Source organism: Temnothorax curvispinosus, unplaced genomic scaffold, assembly GCF_003070985.1.
Source record: "Temnothorax curvispinosus isolate PA1 unplaced genomic scaffold, ASM307098v1 QBEX01000525.1, whole genome shotgun sequence".
NCBI lineage: Eukaryota > Metazoa > Arthropoda > Insecta > Hymenoptera > Formicidae > Temnothorax > Temnothorax curvispinosus.
Genome location: NW_020210305.1, coordinates 997458 through 1017407, shown reverse-complemented (window position 1 = coordinate 1017407; position 19950 = coordinate 997458). Strand labels below are relative to the sequence as shown.

The 19950-nt window shown below is 37.4% G+C and overlaps 2 protein-coding genes across 5 annotated transcripts in view; one reads left to right on the top strand and one right to left on the bottom strand.

The window, feature by feature from the left end:
* Positions 1 to 19950, bottom strand: part of LOC112455673 (soluble guanylate cyclase 89Da-like) — an 84705-nt gene that overhangs the window by 8846 nt on the left and 55909 nt on the right. The gene's annotated exons all lie outside the window — the stretch shown is intronic.
* LOC112455654 (protein RUFY3) lies at positions 877 to 19227 on the top strand. Of its 4 annotated transcripts, XM_025017731.1 has the most exons (14): positions 877 to 1074; positions 3718 to 4107; positions 4631 to 4809; positions 4880 to 4989; positions 5471 to 5678; positions 5789 to 5952; positions 6047 to 6209; positions 6282 to 6398; positions 6572 to 6712; positions 7346 to 7714; positions 8695 to 8789; positions 11725 to 11941; positions 12743 to 13003; positions 18236 to 19227. In XM_025017731.1, exons 1-14 carry the CDS (start codon positions 885 to 887, stop codon positions 18374 to 18376), a joined length of 2745 nt encoding a protein of 914 aa, XP_024873499.1. In that variant the 5' UTR covers positions 877 to 884; the 3' UTR covers positions 18377 to 19227. The 4 variants fall into 4 exon arrangements, with proteins under 4 accessions (XP_024873499.1, XP_024873490.1, XP_024873483.1 ...); XM_025017722.1 differs by lacking the exons at positions 3718 to 4107; positions 7346 to 7714 and having other exon boundaries at positions 8692 to 8789; positions 18236 to 18376; XM_025017715.1 differs by lacking the exons at positions 877 to 1074; positions 7346 to 7714 and having other exon boundaries at positions 2772 to 3978; positions 8692 to 8789; positions 18236 to 18376.

Here is a 19950-nt window from a genome sequence, read left to right as displayed (position 1 = left end):
TGACATCTCAATACATCACAATAAAACTTTCTAAAATAATTATACATTAAGATACATTGTTTAAGAATATTTATGCTCTTAAATATTATTTAAACATTTCAGAAAATCCTCAAATCTTTTCAATTATGTGTTTATAGTCTAAATTATATAAAGTTTACGCATATAGATACATTTTATTAATATATTCCTTGTTAAGAAAAATCTGTGTGGTTTTGATACTCGCTCAAAATTAGCTACGCGGAGTGTATGAGAGAGATCTTTTGTAACTGAAAGATGGAAAAAGAATTTTTTAGTTTCGGGATATATATCTATATTTATAAAAATGCGGCAATACGATCTAATAATAAGATCTAAATAAGAAGTGATGCCCCAATAAATTTCCTGTCGTACACCCATTATTTCCAGAAAACGGGAATTGATCAAATAATCATTCGTCTTTATTCGCGCATGCGGACTTTTACTTTTTTGTTCTCCGACATGTAGACGCGATATTGTTTTACGTCGTGATTCTTTACACCGTCTCTTGCTCCAATTGTAAGCCTTAATATTCACGATCGTTCGACAAGAGCGAGGATAAGAGTCAAAGAAGATCAATGGCAGACTACATTTGCTCGCTATACTCGTTTCAATTTCGTCACGTTATTCCGAATTCTCCTCGTTGACTATCTAGCTCGGCAGAGTTTTGATATGGGCGTGCGCGTGTCGCGTGACGGAGCTAGAATTCTTACCACGTGTTGGCAAGAGGAATGACGACGCGGCCGAGCGGTAGCCTGCTCGCCGCAACAGAGAGATATTAACACGTCTACAGTCTATACCCGCGTATACGTATACGCGCGCTTCTGTGTCGGCGAATGCGCCGTTAGTCGAACAGTGGGAACGTAAATATGGCCGCGGAGAGTGGCGACGGTTTGCCAATATCCCCGTCCGAGAAATCGCTCACCGGTAGCCTCGCGTCCGACGAAAACGAGAAAAGTGTCTCGCGTTCGCCGTCAAGTTATTCCATACGGGAGGACAAATGGCCCGACCTCGTCGTGTCCAGACCCAGAAAGCTGGACGCCTGGTGGTTGCCGAGACGTGAGTACACAGCCCGATGGTTGCATGGTTCCACGATTCGGCGCGCTTTTCAAAAGTCCGCTGCTCGCGGGCTCAGGCTTTGGCGCCCGCGTGTTAAGCGCGCGTGAACGTACTGTGCGCGCACGTGTCTCGCCATCGTTGCTGTTTCTTTATTGACGATCGTTCTGTGTCAGCTGGAGACGTCATAAAAACTCTTCAGATAACACGTGTTCCAATAATTACGTATAATTTCATTTGGATACATCTGACGATCAAGCTGTAAACGGCTGCACTTTTCCTATTACGAAGATCATAAGCGTCAAAAAATTTTTCTCGTGCGCGATTACATGAGATTATTCATTTATATGTTAAAGGAAAGAGACATGATTTTTATTACATAGTAATATTTTTATGTTATATAAGATTTAGTTTAAGTCACGATGTCAAAAAGTAAGTGCTCTCTAAAGAACGTGATAATAGATTTTTTTTAACGAAAAAGACGGAATAAAGACAAATGGCTTTAATTGAGTCTTGTTGCTCCTACGCGCAAAGTTTTCCATTGTTTCTGAATTCCTTATAATGATTAGTGGATATATAAACGCTATAAATACGTCTCAGCAAGCATGTTAGGAATTTCTGTAAACATTCTAAATTGTTTGGATTTTTTTAGCAGCCCTAATAAATTTTATTCCATGTCTATTTAAGCTGTTGGGAGCAATGCATACTTACAAGTAATGAAACATGTAATATTTTAAAAATAATATAAAATAAAAGCATTGAAACATGATTCGTGACTCCGTATGGAGACGGTCGACCAAATCTGTCAGCCGATTCGATTCCTTCTCACACATATTGGCTTTATAAAAAGTTGATTTAGAGAACTTGAAGATTAGGAATGAAAGAATATGAGATAAATGGTAATTCAATTCGGAAATCTATATTTTATTTTCTTCTTTCTAATATGAAATTAAACGCGATTATATTAACAAATTAACAGATTAAGAATATACAAGTCAATGCAAGCAACAATCATAAATTTATTTTTGATTTATTTTAAATTTATCATAAATTTAAAAAAACATTTATAAATGTTTGCACAATATTCAAACTATAATTCCTAATAAAGCATTTATAATAAATTTGACAGTTTATTAAATTAATTTGGAAAATTTTACTCTGAAGTTTACTAAATATTTATATCAATGCAGTTGCTCAACTTCTGTAATGTCTGTTTATTTTTTTGACACTCTAATTATATCTCGAGCGATAGTGCTTCGCCGGGAGCAGTGATATCGCCTGTACATATAGTATACAATTCTTGACACGTGTACGTCTATCTGCTTGTGATTAATTGTGACCGAATGAAAACAAAGTCATAATCACAATTTGTTGTATTCGTACGTTGATCAACATTTTAATAGAACGTTTAGTGAGACATTTTAATGCTGTTTTTTTTTCTTGTGATTAAATAATTGTGATGTGAAAATGCATGATTAAATTGTTTATACTGTTAAATTTTCTACATAAGAAATCCGTATTTATGGCCACTCCAGTTCTATGTGATGACATAATGAATACATGCTATAATTATTAATTCAAGTGAGATAGTTAAAATAAGGCATTTTACAAACTTACAATATTCATTTATAATCGTGCACGTGACAATATTTATCTTATCGGGATGCCGAAATAAAATTTTGAAACATGGAAACATGCGTTATTTTCTTTTTACTATCCTACTCTTCTCTATGAGAATTTTGTAAATAAATTATATGTTTTTGCTTCGTGCTGCTATACCGGTAAAGCAATACAGAAAAGTGATGGCAGCACCACACGGCAATGCGCAACGGCACCTGTATTGATTATCGTAGATGGAGGCAAAGTCAGCGGGAAAATCAATATCCAAGCACATTTTGCCGGCGCTCTCGTTATTTTCGACGTGAAATTTTCCCCGCTCGACACTCTGCACTCCGATTTCCAAGTTGTTTCTATAAGTGTGCTGATTCCTGGAGCGTGTGTCGCTTTGTGAGCGAATAATTACATCGTCGTGAAGGAACTACGATGTAGTCGCGTTTTAGTGCGCGTTCACCATTTCTTCTTCGCTTGAGCTGAGATTTAATTGTCGTCTCTTCGATACCTGCAGCTTAACTGGAGCAGCATTCCTTATCAAAGAAAGCATCTACTTTTCGTTAATGAGACAAGTAGTGATCGAAGGATAATACCTGAAGAAATAAAACAAGTAACAGGAGGAGGGGAGCGACACAACTATCATACGCAGATTTCTACGTTGTTGCCAACAACGTAAAGTCTGATTGCGATATATCGTTACTCACTGGTGACTCATCCATTGCGACACATTTTTCTCACAGCTGATCGATGTAACAGAAAGAAGAAGATACTTTACTATACGGTATTGAGCAAGTTATTTTACAAACTAACAGACACATATAGACTAAAAAATATATATATTGAAAGAACAAATCGACGCATATTAATTGTGATCAACTCGTTATTTTTTAATAACGGGAAAAGCATTTAATTCGAATAAACGAGCTACTCCAATCTACAAAGATTATTGCAGAATTATTGAAGAAAAGTCTATGCAAATCAAGAGTCTAGTGAACGATCGTTGAAAGATATCGCATAAATCTACGATTGAGATAGAGACGGCAGAAGAATCGTCTTCTATGCGGCAGGAATCCCTGACTGGTCTGAAATTGCGGCCGCCGGGCGATCACGGTGGTGTACATCACGGCGGGGTCATGCTGGAGGAAGATATGGCTGGTGCTCAGGACACAATATATCTGTGCAATTTTCGAGTGTCGGTAGATGGCGAGTGGCTCTGTCTGAAGGAGCTTCAGGATGTCGAATTCTCGCTCCAGGATTCGATGCAGCGGTCACCCTCACCGCCGCTCGCTCTCAGTGGTATTAATCATCATCATGATCACCGTCATCACCATCATCATCATCTGCAACAGCTTCCCGAGCAGCGAGAGCTTCGCGATATTATGCCACCATCAAGTCCACCGCCATTGCAGCACGTCTCCAGCTTGTGTCCGTACTGGATGTTACTGCACTCACCCGCATTTTAATTGGCGGAATATATTCGGAGATATATTTGAATCAGTTTTCTCTTTTTTTTTCGCTCAGCAAGATTCAACTGTGTTATTATAACATTTGTCTCGTTTACGAAACAAGTACCTATCGCTTTTCTTGCTCATAATGGAAAACAAAGTTTCTTCCTCTTTGTCACGCTTTAGCGTGGGCGCTTTGGTTGGAATGCATTTCTTCGATAGCGAAACCGTTGCAATTCTTCGGCTTACGGTTGCACTTTTTTATTTATTTATACTTTTCGTTTATTTTAGAAAGTATAAAATTATGAAATTGACGCATACTGTGCTACGCAATTCATTCATTCTCATTGTTTAAGTTTTAATATGATCTTTAAGGATATTTTCATATTCAGGACTGGACACTTGCTACTGAATTTGAAATCATTAGTTTAAGTATTGACGAGGGGAAAAAAGAATTAATCGAGATTATACCGCAAGTCAGAACAGACGTATTGTTTTTGCAGCACGAGATCCGGTGATCATCGAGAGGAGTAATCTCGTTAACATTTCGAAACTAATCGTCAAGGAGCTGATTGAAACATCTTTGAAATATGGTCGTATGCTCGATTCCGATCATATGCCGTTGCAACATTTTTTCATCGTCCTTGAACACGTGCTTAGGCATGGTTTACGGCCGAAGAAGGTAAAACTTGCCATCGTGCGGACAGCGGAATAATTTTTCCAATCTGATATTAACTGGCCTCCGATTTCAGGGTCTTCTCGGACCCAAAAAGGAGCTGTGGGATATTCTTCAGCTCGTAGAGAAATATTGTCCTGAAGCACAAGATATTACGTCCAGCATTCGTGATTTGCCTACTGTTAGGTACTATGTATTTCTATTTTGGACACTATGATTCATATTTATTTGCTTGAACTTGTTTGATTTATTATATGAGTAATTAACAATATTTTGCATTACCGCAGTAAAATAAAAATATATATAATATTTTGTTAGGAATTTTTTTTAAAAACATGATCGGTACATTGTATGTTAACTAATGAAAGATCTTTTAGATTTTCTCAAGAAATTTTTTTGAAAAGTTTTTTATTAGATATTAATATCGTTATTATATTTTCGCTTTTTTATTATCGGCATTTATCGAAAGATGCGGTAGTGTTTCATAACTATATCCTTTCATGAAAATTATATCTTTTCTTTTTAAATCAGATTATTTAGACATATAATTGATAATTATCTTAATTAATTAATTATGGAATTTTTATTAATTTGAAATTTTTGTCGATTTCTTTGTAGTAAATATTTTTGGAATATAATATTTTGAAATCACTATCTGCATTTTTAGGACGGCTATGGGTAGGGCGCGTGCTTGGCTGCGTATGGCATTGATGCAAAAGAAATTAGCAGATTATCTCAAAGTTCTGATAGATCACAAAGATGATATTTTGTCCGAATACTTCGAACCAGATGCTCTAATGATGAGCGAAGAGGCAATTGTAGTCATGGGCTTATTAGTGGGATTAAATGTGATCGATTGTAACTTCTGTGTAAAGGTCAGTCTGGATTATTGTCGCGTTCTTCACATACATGAAAGTGTGCATGTATGCATTTAATTATAGTGATAATGACATTAAGCCAAAATCGATTGTAACTATTGCAACAGGAAGAAGACCTCGATTGTCAACAAGGCGTAATCGACTTTTCGTTATATCTGCGCAATAGTAATCATATACCTGGTGAATCGCCAGACGATGAACTCGAAAACGACAATATGACCACAGTGCTTGACCAGAAGAATTATATCGAAGAGCTTAATCGACATTTAAAGTAAATATCTCGTTATCTCGCGAATTTTGAATGAAAAGTTGCGCATACATACGAATGTTATTGTTCGATTTGACATTTTCTCTGCCGATTTTAGCGCGACGGTAACGAATCTCCAAGCTAAAGTAGAATCTTTGACGACAACGAACGCTCTTATGAAAGAGGATCTTGCCATTGCTAAGAACAATATTTTATCGGTTCAAGACGAGAACAGACAGTTAAAGAAGGAACTTGGTATTGAAGTTAAAGATGCAAACGAGGTATATAAACGTCGTTGAAATTACGTGTTACGTACTGATTGCCGTATTGCTGAAGAATCAATTTGATTTCAGAATGGAAAGGTACCTCTTAAAATAACAGAAACTACTGCTGAAATCGAAGAACTCAGATGCAGAATAGAATCTGAAAAGAAATCTCGGCAAGATTTAGAGAAAGAACTGGAACTGCAGGTTAATAAGGGCTTGTATTGTTTTATGTGATACCTATTTATATTTCTAAATATTTATACAAATAAAATATTAAAATTTTTTATACCTTCCTACGACAATGTAGACTTATAAAAGTTAAGTACATGAAAATGCACATAGCGATTGATGAGTATTTTTTGACTGTTTTCATACAGATTAGCATGAAATCCGAAATGGAAGTAGCTATGAAATTATTAGAGAAGGATATACATGAGAAACAGGACACTATAATATCTTTAAGGCGACAACTGGAGGATATCAAGTTAATCAACTTGGAAATGTACAAAAAGCTGCAGGTTGTATAACTTGCAACTATTCTTGTATAATTTTTTAATCTCCGTGATATAGCCTACTTGCATTTTATTTGGTCAATTATTAAATTTTATTTAAGAAGAAAGAGAGAGAGGGAGAGAAGAGGAAACGTTTATTTCCTAATATATTAATAATTTTCTTTTAGTAGTCCCGTTTTAATTTAGAAAATTAATTATATAATAAAAAAATTTTTACATCTTCCGATAAATAATATTTCTAATTAAACACATGCGACATTTGATATAGACAAGTGTACTATATCACGGAGACGTGATTTCTTTATATAACTTACTGTTTATAAAATTTTTTAATCACAGGATTTATTTTTAAATGAAATCATTATAGAGTTATAGCACGGAAGCGACAACTTGCTTTACTTTTCCGCATTTTATTGATATTTTCGCTATTTATTAATATTTCAGCCTGTTAGTGAGTAGTTAAACTGTCTTTTATGCAAGATAGGTTGTTGTTACACATTACACTAGCGTATTTAGGCGCTTTTTCGTGGATGTGCTGACAATGGGTGGGAATTATTATTCCGCTGGAATCTTTTCTTTCTCGGAGAGGATTTCGACGGGCACATAAATTCTCCGTTTCTGGACGTGTTTCCCTTGTAGGAGTGTGAGCACGAACTGACACAGAAGGGCGAGATGGTGAGCCGTCTTCACGCGAAGACCAATCAGATCGGCAAGATCCTTAACAACCTCGAGAAGTATAATCATTGGATGAAGGACGGTGAAGGTATACGAAGCCCCACCACTCCGGGTGGCGTATCGAAATCTATTCTTAATAAGACTAGCCCCACCATCCCGAGGGGTTGCCCACCCATGCCACCCGCGGAGAATGCGACCACCCGGCCGACGCCGTCGACGGTCGATCATCAGCGCTCTCTTGACGAGCAGCCGGCGACAGCCTCTAATGACAAATTGAAACAGAGTCGTTCTACCTCCGAGATTTCCATGAATAGTTCAACGACCGAGCAAACTGCGAAAGAATAGAGACAGCCGCCTACCCTTACACGATTAATTCCACAGCGGATCTTGACACTTCGGATATCGCGGCTATTCAGTGCTGCACGCGAGGCGTACATTTTTTATACGTACACCCTACAGAGTCGTGCAAAATTACTTTGCCAGATTTCCTACTTGGGTTTCGCGCATATAGCACACTGTCGTACACAACTATTCAGTGCCACTTTTGAAGATTAATCGATGTTACGTTGATAAATTATGTGTAATTACTGTGATGTAACGAAATGATGCAGCAGACTTCTCTAAAGCACTGAATCGAGTTGCCGACGCTTTAATCCGATGCAAACTGTTACGTTAAAGACAATAACTCTTGTAGAAATTTCTACAATATTGCAATATAAAATATACATGTATACACTAATATTTTTTTATTGAAGAAATTATTGATCATAATTTGCCAATTAACTAATTTTAATTATGACGCATGAACGCATAGAGCGTCTTGAAAAATTTGCCATTGTTTGCAATGTTGATGTGTGAAGCGAAAAAATAATATCCTATAGCAAAATCGCACGACATGTAATATAAATTACTTATTTACTATTATAATAAAGAACTTATCAAGAATTATAATGTTATAAATTCAAAACCTAATATATTTTCAAAATAAATTTGTTATATATTTGCTTATCATCGATAGATGTTATTCTAAATATTAGACGCAAAACAAATTTTATTTATAGAACTAGAAGTTTAAAAAATCTGAAGATTCCATCAAGCATTTCGTTACATCATGTATTTGCGAAAATATCATACATTCTACTTTCTAGAAGATGCGTCATTCTATTAAACTCATGCTATCATATGCTTAATTATTACGGAAATGATTTTCAACTCATTATGCATCACGTTGCTATTCCAGGTTTAGAAATTTGGGCAAGCCAAAATCGTCTCTTTCTCTTTCGCCTGTACTCAATAAATATTTATTTCAGGAGTGCGAAGGCTCACTTAAGCATAAGACAGAACTGATTACAAAGCTGGAAGCTAAAACACTGTCAATGAGCGAGACCATCCAGAAAATGGATGAGAAGTATGTTTTATTTGTCTTTCATTAGTGTTAATTAACTTATAAGTGCAATTTGATCACGCGCATACTCGGGATTAAAAGTAGCGCGCGCGCGTAATCTTTAATATAATAACTACACACATCAAAAAATGTTTTGCGCTTTAATTATCTTGTGTTTTTATACTGAGGCGTTAACACATTTTCTGTTAAGCGTTTTATCTGATCAATTACTAAATAACATGTTAAGTTAAAGGTGTATTGCTAAACCAGCTTTCCTTTAATATCGTGAATTTCTAGTATAGGATTTCTATATGATGAGTGAGGTGATGGAACTAGTTTGATCAATATTGCTTTATCAGCGTATTAATCTCATCGACATTTCTCGTGCAAGAATGCAAACGTGCAAGAATAATAGAAGTGTTACGTGTTTGTTATCAGCTCATTTTCATTTCATTCGTAAAACAGTGAAGACTTACGTATATTTTAGCACACGGCTCTACACACCTTGTTGTAAATAATTTATTTTTCCATTTCAAAATATTTCATTCTTTATTTTGTAATTATTGTAATTAGCAATTGCATTTTTAATATATCGAAAATTCAAACTACGCAAAACTTTTTTTGATGCATATATATATACATTTTAAGATACTTTGTTGCTCCATTTTCAGTCTACGTAGATTTAAACTTTTGCGCGTGAAAGACCGTAGTCTTCTAATTATATAAAAGACTACATTTATCATTGTAGAAATACGAAAAGGGCTAATGTTCGCATTTCTTATACGCTTCAAAATTTTGATTGAATCACATTGTGATCGAGATATTATTCAGAAAAATGTGACATTTGAAATGTGTAAGAACTTGACCATTCTTTCCCATCAAACTTTTCGCGTGATGTTAGGATTTCTTAAAGAAGCGTTGACAATGTCTCTCCATATTACTGAATAATTTTAGCAAGCATTATTTACGTACAAATATAGATAGTTGTTGTGATAATATTTTCCTATCAGCTGTCGTTATATGGAATTTTCGGTATGCGAATGGTCATACCAATATTGAAATAAAGCACGCACGCAAATAAATGGACAGCTCTAGCTAGAGATGATTTATTTTTTACTTAGATGTCGCGAATGTGATCGGATTTAGGTAGGATAGATTAAAGACTCGCGAAGCTCTAGGATTAAACGAAGTCTTATCGTCTCACGGGGATATTGGTAAACTTCACTAAATGGCTATTACACAAATAGTTATATTAATATGTAGCAATGTTAATATATTGGCAAGACATATTTTAAAGTCTTTTGCAATAATCGATAAAATTTATACATTATCACATAATTATATCAATAAAATTCATTAATGCTGTCGAACAGGGAAAAGTAATATCATCGAACATCTAATCATTCGATATCATTTTTATCACTTTTCCATTATCTGCTAATAACCTTAAGATGAACAAAAATTAACTTCTTATTACGCAAGAATTTTCGTCTGATATAATTGCAAGGGGAGATATAAATTTCCGTATTTTTCTTCTCGTATCTAAATTAAAACGCTCGTTTTATTTGTGATAATCGCGTTTAAGGAACTGATTCGCGATTCCGCTTCACTAAATCATTCCTTTTTCATTTAATGTTCATACATGAAAATAGCTTTGCTACGAGTAAATTATTACATTATTGATATCTGTAGTCGATACATTTATCCAAGACATTTTTCCATTTAGATGATAGCGTTACTTCCTTATTGGAAGTAAAATGTTCGATGGTGATTAATTAAACGTGCCATATCCATATTATTGATATATTTACCTACTTGTATAAGCGCAGTGAAAATTATAACGCACTCTGACACTACGTGTGCTTGTACCAACACTACGAAAATAAATTTATGATAGAAGAGAGTGTGAGTTTGTTTATCCCAGAGTCATCGCCGATTAAATTAAGACGTCACGACCTAATAAAATTTCTGTGACTTTTATAATTGATGAATAAAGTTCGTTCCTTATTTATTCTTGTATATATAATTACTGTTTGTATGTTAATATCTTGTGAGGTAAGTTATATATACATTATAGCATTATCTAATAAATTACAAATTAGTAAATTATATAAATGCAACGATTTTATTGTTAAACTCGTTTGTGTATAAAATATAAAACAGTATAATACGTATAATACGTATTTTTGTTTTACTTTGATATTTGGTCAATGTAATACATGTGCAATACATGTGCACAATGTGCTATTAATTATATTAAAAGTAATTAAATATAAAATATAATATCAATTAAACGTAAATTTTCTGGATTGGCACTTTTGAAATTTTATCCTTATATTTGATTATATTCACATTAGGTTTATTAATTGATAACATTTGATAATAATTGTATGTTTTTCATCCATTTTTCAAAATGAAATAAATGATTTTATTGTTTTATGTAAGTTTGCATTAATTCTTCTACATTTGTTTATGATGCAATCAGTAAACAGTTCCTTAAATGCGCTTTTCAAAAGAATACACTTTTATTTGCTTATAACACATATATAACATTTATCTTGATAAAATTCTCAATTAAATAATAAATATATATTTTTTAGTAAGTTTTTTTAATTTCTGTAAATTGTATATAAAATATGGAAATATACTTCTCTGCAAATGAGCAGGCATAAATAGCGAATCGCAAACAAATTAAATTATTTCTTGGCGATAAATATAAAATTGACTACTGAGATATCATTCGGTATTTTCGTATTGAGCGAACAGGGTCATCATCTTAGGTATAACCTTAGGTATAACCTTCACGCATCATTACACTCACATTTCGAAACCCTGAACTAATCTTGGAGCAAGGTACGAGTTAAAGATCGTCGAGTCAATTGAATAAGATAGCTTCTGGCGGTGTAGACGCGAGTTTTATGTCTTCGACGTTTAAGTACCACCGATTTGACTTAATCAGGTGCAAGGAGATGGATGGTGTCAGATCGGGGGCGGAGGAGAAGGTGAGGATCCTGGGTGCCGAGGCTGCCGAGCGAGAGGCGCGGACGAATGGGGTCGAGAGGGAATTGCGACTTGAGCGCGAGTGGAGAACCTCCTTGCAGGAAACATCGATCTGTAACACGGAGAAGATCTCTCAATTACATCAGGAGATCGATCAGCTGAAACGGGTGTCCGAGGTACGTATCCACGCGCGCGATCTGTATTGCCTTTTAAGCGTACCCGCGAATAAATCTCACGGTATCGCCGCGTTATCGTCACGCCGACTCGTAAGTTCAGACAACGGTGAGCCTCGACGGAAACAGCGATTCGATCTTTCTATTTAAATCTCATCTGCAAAACCTGGATTATAATACCTAATTCAATTCGCACGCTGCGACGGAGATTTATCCGCCTTTCGATAATAGAACCGACAGTAAGTACTACGGTACCGCCGCGCCGCGCCGCCCGTCCTGAAATAGATTAATGAAATTTATTTCAAACTACTGAATTTTTATTATTTCTGCGAATCCCTAAAGCGTATTACGCGCGTTATTTAGTAGTTCTATAATAAAGATAAGTTAATTCTCTCTCTTTTTTTTTTAATCTGGACGCGAGACAGTGATATCCACCGGGTGTACTTCAACATGATGACTATAATAATTAATGTACAATGCATAAAAGCAGTAATGTGAAATACAAAATTAAAAATTAGACGGTGAATACCCTAAACTATTATAAAATAAAATAGCAAAATTTTTTGGAACATTGGAAATACAAGAACATATTCAGATTTTCATACGTGTACAAGAATAATTAAAATTTGAAGGTATAATTTATAAAATTAATATAATAACAACGGAATGAAATTTAGATTATCTAAAAAGATTTTGTATATACATTTTGGATATCGATTACATCTCATTCATACTCAAGTCGCATCTCAGCAGCCAATGGACGAATGCATGTGTATATGTCGGATAATCATGATTTTGTTCCAGAGGTACTTGACGCTGCAGGAAGAGTATTATGCCCTGAAGGAGGTATGCGGTGAGCAGGAACGAACTCTGGAGGAACTTGGGGGACAATTGAGCGCGGCCAAATTAGCGGCGGCTGAACTGCGCGAGGCCGCTGACAACGCTCAGCTGCAGCAGCAGCAGCAGTCGGCACTGCAAGAGGGTAGCTCGGTAACCTGGGCAAATGATCGGATGGTCACCCAATGCAAGGGGTGCAGCCGTGAGTTCAACATGACTCGTCGCAAGGTAATCAAACTTTTTAATTGCTCTCACGCCTTCGTAACTTTCCTCTCTTGCTCTCTCTCTCTCTCTCTCTCTAACTTTCCGCCTCAACTCTCGGTTTCTCCGGTTTCTTCGCTGAAACTATCCCTCCCCCGCCTTTCTCCTTGCCATGCTCTTTCGCCTATCCGATCTATTCGCGGAGATGGTTCACGCGCGCGCGAAGAGCTCGGCTGAAAGCGCGGCGCACCGTACGTAATTGTTCAATTATCCCCGCCGTTCGGGAAATTACTGCTTAGCCTGATGTGGATTCCAGCCGTCGGACTCGATGGAGGAGACAAGGCGAAATAAGCGCGCGCGCGCGCTAAATGACCAGGATCGTTCGGGTCGTGGCAGGCCAACAGACTTGGCATCACCACGGGATACATTTACCCTCGGCTGAAGATCTGATGGCGCTCACAGGGCTGGGCGCTCGTCAGGTCGTCAGGATCCCTCGAGATCGAAATCGCTCCTCGCGCGCAACAACTTTGATGCACGACAGTCGTATTATTAGAGATAGCGGGCTATCGCGTTGCTTGGGTCGGCAATTACACTTAAAGGCTTTCGTTTACCTAACTTCCCCCTTTATTAAATCGCGATAGGCCGTAATGAGGGCCGGAATTTGCGGATAGATAAGAACCCGGCTGAGGGATTACTGGGCTTAAACAAGTTCTCGAGCGGCAGTTGTTAAGCACCTGCCGCGAGAATACGGCGGCCGACGCGTCCGCAACGCTTTTTAATTCGCTCATTAGGGAGTGAGAGACGTGTCGCGTTACACGGTAAAAGCCGAGGCGATATTCCCCGGGCTGCGCAACGAAGCTCGGTCAGAGAACTCTTCACGCCCGCACCGCGTCGGCTCGCTTCCATTTTTTTGAGCGCGAATCACGCGTGCCAGCACGACATGGGCGCTTAAAGTATTCGCGCGGAGATCTTGATCGTTCCGTACGCTGCGGTTGCGTGCATCGATAAGGGAAGCGCGCAGCGCGCCGACAACGAGTGAGTATATTCGTGCATTCGTCATACGGATAAATTCTGTAGCGGGATTTACCCGCGGTCGAGAGTTTATCGAAATTACGCAGACATGAGCGATAAATAATAGAATTTATCGAAATTAGCTGTATGGGATAACCCACCAATCGCTGCGGAAATAACTCGCTTGCAGGGGAATTCCTAAAGAATCGCGTACATTGTAACCTCGTTTAGTCGTCAACGATTGTCGTAACGATTAATCGTGCATGACCACGTGTTTCTGGCTATCACGCAGAACGCCGGGGAAAATCTTCTCTTTAGCCGTAAGCCTGGGATATTTACGGAGCGGCGTTCCTTTTTTTTCAGAACGTCCAATTACATTATTTGCACCATCATCCGACATACATTCATGATTACGCGTTGTGCATGCATGGCCCGCATGCATATTCAGTCGACAATGTGATAGAGACGTTGCTCGCCCCATAAAATACATTAGACCGTATTCTCTTCTTTGCTTTACGTAGCCGACGGTTCGAGGAATATACGTTGTGGCCGCGCGCGAGGAAACGGGTTACGGGGAAGGGTTGAAAGGAGGGCGTAGGAAAAGGTGGTAAGTTATTGCATAATAACAAGGCAGTGCTCGGGTATCCTTGTTACTCATTTTTCGCCCGGTAGGTGTATTACCATACTGTTTAATATAGAATAGGCCACCCATGGCACGACCAGCTGTGTGGGTGGGAATCGTGCCAGTGGGCAAGCCGTGTTCCGTTAGCAGGTGCGCAACGGAGAAGCCCCGCCGTATGAGAGAAGGTGCGAGACTTTCGAAAGGTACGCACGGGTTTATTTGCGGGCGGGAAAAAAATGCGGGATGGGCGCAAGCTCTCGCGCGGACAAAAGCGGGCAAAATAATAATTCTCCTCGTGTTGTGGTCCACATCGCTCAGCGCGGCGGTTGACCACGGTTAAGACACTGTAAGCTCACATCATGGCTTTTTAAACAATGCCCCGCGGTATCGCCCCGGCGCACGTGACACACCGACAATTCCTTTGCACGTGCACTTGACACAGTTCCCGCGGATTGTACGAAATTTTGATTCCGCGGCGAGAGGTGTTAACGAGACGGAGCGCAAAACTTTTCCCATGTATCTTACGCGTCGCCGGGCGCTTTAATTTGCTCTCGGTAACAGCAAATTGCGACAACCAAGTTTCATCTTGTGCAGTAACAGCATGTAAACATTTTCTAACGGACAGAATCAGAGTTGAGTCAATAGCTTAATGTACGTAAAGTATAGACATTAATTTGAATCAGTCGTGTCGAGATGTGTGTGTAAATATATGCGATATTTCCGTTCAAAACTTATTATACGTACTTTTACACATTTATGCAAAGTAAACATCCTTTTTTCTTCTGTTGTTCGCCATGTGGGCGATAAAAACGCATGAAATACTTACAAAATATCATGGGATTATTGCGTAAGGGAGCATACACGATACACTTGCGATATTGGAGCATCATAAGCAATATCATGTTGGCCACAGATGCTGATAAGTGAATATTATTCGCCGCCGCACACCGCCGGCGATGCGGTAGAATGGTGCCGTAAAGGATGCACTGAGAATGTTCCTATGTGTTGTATAAACCTGAAGTGAAGCTAAGAGACGCTATTTTACACATGATGAATATGCATATTTCAAAATCGTTATTAATCTCTCTGAATTCTCTTGGAACTCTGTTCATTCTATTCCAAATTAAGGCAGGCTTCACGACGATGTAACCATTTTAACTTTCTATCATGTGGCCTCTTCAAATCTTGATAAAGCTAACTTTTGATAAGAATCTAAGTTTGTTTGGAATATATTAACACATTGAACATATCGGTTATATAAGACCGATGAAGGCGACTATAATTGCAAAAAAAAAATACTTTGCGTTCTCCGTTTCATCCACGAAGATAAATAAGCGTGCGATGGCATTTGCGTCTTTTTAACTCTTAACTTTAGAGACGAAAACTCATTTCCTTGCTCATGCGATTGCATAAAAGTGAGTTTGCCCGATGTTACGCGCTACAAAGGCGAGCGAGGTAAGTCGCGAGACGGTCTCTTCGGTTTTACCCAAGACTTTCGCGTCAGCGCCAAGAGTCAAGTCATCTCGCGGGAAATTTATAGATCGCGACGGTCGATCATTTGCTCGACAGTATCTCTCGAATCTGATCTCTCAGACTGATTTATTCGTCTTGGAAAGTATCTGTAAGTAGGTATCTATCACGGTTCAGATAAGGCGCGCTTGAGGCACGCCGGTTACGGAGTTGCGGGCACCAATCTACTACGTTTCGGTCGTAAGTCATGATGACGGTTCAATAATTAACTTCGCGAGGAAATCGGTTATCGGGACGATATTATTCGGGCTCTTACTTCCCGGTAATAACCGGGCAACCACTCTCCCGCACACCCTCGTCACCCTCGCGCTAAGAGGGAAACGCCTATCCGACTGTCTCACTTAGAGGATTCAATTTAGATGTAAAATTTAGAATCGCCGCCTCGGTTACGTTTCTCTTTTGGCTTTTGGAGCACGCGAATACCACGTTATTATAATAGACTGTCGGTAATGGCTCGAAAATAAGGATTACCGGGATAATAGAGAAACGGGGGCGCGAGTAGGGGCGCGCGAAATGAACGCAAAGATGAAACGCATGGATACCGTGGGGTACGTTCTCCTCCGTCGCGACTTACAAATTTGTACGGATTCCTCGTGTGATGAATCGATGATGAATTTTTTACATTAGCTCTGAACAAGAGCCACGCTATTAAAAGAAAATTTAATAATGTGACAAAATATCTAGAATACGGGACGCCTTTATTTTTGGCTAATATATATTTTTAGTATCTTTCTTCATTTATATTTTAGCATCTGCGATTTTAAAGAAGGCTACAAAAAGACGAACGAGGCTATTAAGACGTTCTGCATAAACGATGCGATTAACACGAATTTGTTTCACCTATTTGTCCTTATCTTCGCTGTTTCTCGTTTGTCACTTTCAGCAGCTTGTGCCAGTCAGTCCTGTTCCATGTCCGTCTATACCTCAACAATCTAACGACTCTCACATGGAAATGACCTGTGCAAGAAACACCGCAAAAAAGTATTAAGCGCTCTCTTACCTGAAGTTGACGCGCGGACAATAGTATCCCCGGTGCCGAGTGCAAAAAGCTCCGGCCGTTGTCCGCGTGCCAGCTTCAGGTACGGGCATGCACTTTTTTTGACCCGAACGTAACGAGCACACGTAATCCGTAACTGCGAACTACGCTACAGAGCTTTTTACTTTTCAACGTGTAGACCTGAGGCGGGCAAAACTCATCGCCATTATACCGCCGCGAAGTTATGATTGGTTTGGACGTTTCGGTTAAAATCCTAAACTGTTAGCTACGAGATTTAAAACGTACTATATTTACATTGCCCCGGGACAATCGAGATATCTTATAAATTATTGTCGATTCTCAAAGTGAAATTGGTTGAACTCAATATATAGTCGAAGTTAAATGTCAATCCGCCGCATTATCAATTTACTCCTACTTCGTAAATGTTTTACGAATGAAGTTACAATATAAATTGTAAATGTAATAAAGTATATATTTATGTCTATAATTATATATATATATATATATATTTTAGATCTTTACGTCTAAATGTGACAAATCTTTATGTGACAAATGTAGCTTTATTTCTAGAACGAATAGATTATAGTAATCATTGAAGTTCAATAACCAATTTTCCAAGTTTTCTTAAATAAGTGCAAACGTGGACACACTAATTGTTCTATTTTGCCATACGTTTTACATATTATAGAAGCTGATATTAGATACTTATTACGTTATCCCGTAATCTCGTCATTTAAATAATTATAAAAGACATTTGAATGCTGGTATATTTTTATATGTATATTGTATGTGTGGAAATGCATGGCTATTTTATATTCAAAATTTGAATGTAAAATCAAATAAATGTAATTTTATATTTATATTTTTATATATCTGATATGTTTGATATATATCGTAGTATAAATGAATATATATCATTAAAATTCAAATATCAATTTTGATGATATAACTCGTAACGTGAATATGCAAAAACATTTTATAGTAGGTATTAACTTTATATTAATAATACAATAGTTTATTTATCGATAAAGGTAAAGCTTAAAAAAATTAATATGAATAGTATAATAGTAAATATTTGTGGCTATTGTTTCTGTTGCAGCACCATTGTCGCAATTGCGGGAACATTTTCTGCAACGCCTGCAGTGACAATACTACAGTCTTGCCGAACTCAACGAAACCGGTACGCGTTTGTGACGAATGTTATGTGTTTCTGGTTAGCCGTTACTCGGTGGTGCGTTAATACTCCGCATGCCATTGTTCCTTTTCGTAAGCGAATTGCAGAGATTTCAGTTCAATGCAAAGTTTCGAAAAAGAAAGAAAGAAAAAAATCGAAAAGGCAAGAACAAAGCAAGAACGGAAAGGTAACGAAATCTGTCCGCAAATGTAATCTATAAATTTGTACACATTTTGTTTTTACCATACGTGACCATTTATTGTAAATTGGCCGTATGCGATGACGGACAAATCACTCTAACAAAAGCGATATTTTTTTTCCACATGGAATCTTTTTCACACAAGATACTTTCACGATATTTTAGAGTTTATACGCGATGGGAAGGGGAGTTTAGAGAAATATTCAATTTATCAATTTTTATTATACATATATTTACTGCAACGTTTCTAATGTATTTTACAAATAACCGACAAAGATATATACGATCGACAGAATTTATTTCCTCGGACGTATTTTATTTTGTCATAGAGAAACGTTTGTTTCATTTCGTGGCACAACAATTACGATTATTTCACCGGTTTCATGAATGACGAGAGTTCAACGATCTGATTGTATTTACTATAAATGTATACAAGGTGAATGACGAGAGTTCAATGATTACGAATTCAACGTTGCACATTGCTTTTAGTACGATCTCGATTATAATGACATTTTTTTACGCTCAACTTGGACAGGGTGAGATCATAACAGCGATATGATTATACTCCAAATTTGATTTATAAAGTCTCGAAACTGCAGCTTTGCTCACGCGCGCTGCAGAGTCCAAAAACGCGTGCCTGTACAACGATATTTTTAAGATATTCTATACTGTCTAAAAAGAGATATTATACGTAAATAAATGAGATGGTTTTCTAAAACGTGCGTTATTTAATCCTAATCTTTTACATTATCTTTTACATTATATAAATATCATATGGAAACATGTTTATTCGAACATGTTTATATTAGAATGTCTCGAGGGAGAAGGGAACAGAGATATATAAATTATGCCGTTGTTGCAGTTCTTTGTAGACTGTTTATTAAAATTTTCTTTAACTGGGAAGAATTAATTAAAGGCGGTGCTACGTAGCAATGCTGGGAGACCTTTGACAATCTTGCGCAAGTACATCTCAGACGTCTTTGATGTTCCAGAAAACCACAATAATTAATTAAATGTATTTGAAACTGGCAGATTCATTCACAGTAATTTAACGCTGTATGTGATAATAAACGAGGATCATAATTTCTGTCAGAAATAATAAAGATTTCGCACACTATTACTTCTCATCACGCGAACTGTATTATTATTTTATCAAAACTTTTTAAAACTACTTAAAACTACAGTCTAATTAGTCAGTATTCAAACATTTTCATATACTCTTCAAACAGTTCTGGTACGAGCGATTCTATAATTGGAAACAGGGCGATATCTGATCCACTTCTCTACTTAAGTTCTATTACAGTGACATCGATCCTTCAGGAAGTATTAACAAAAAAAGAGAAACGGGAATGACTTCTTCTTGCACGAAAGCGATTCGAAAGAAAGAAAGCGGCGCGGCGGCCGTAACGTGTAATCTAGCTGCCGAACGTAAATCCGTTCC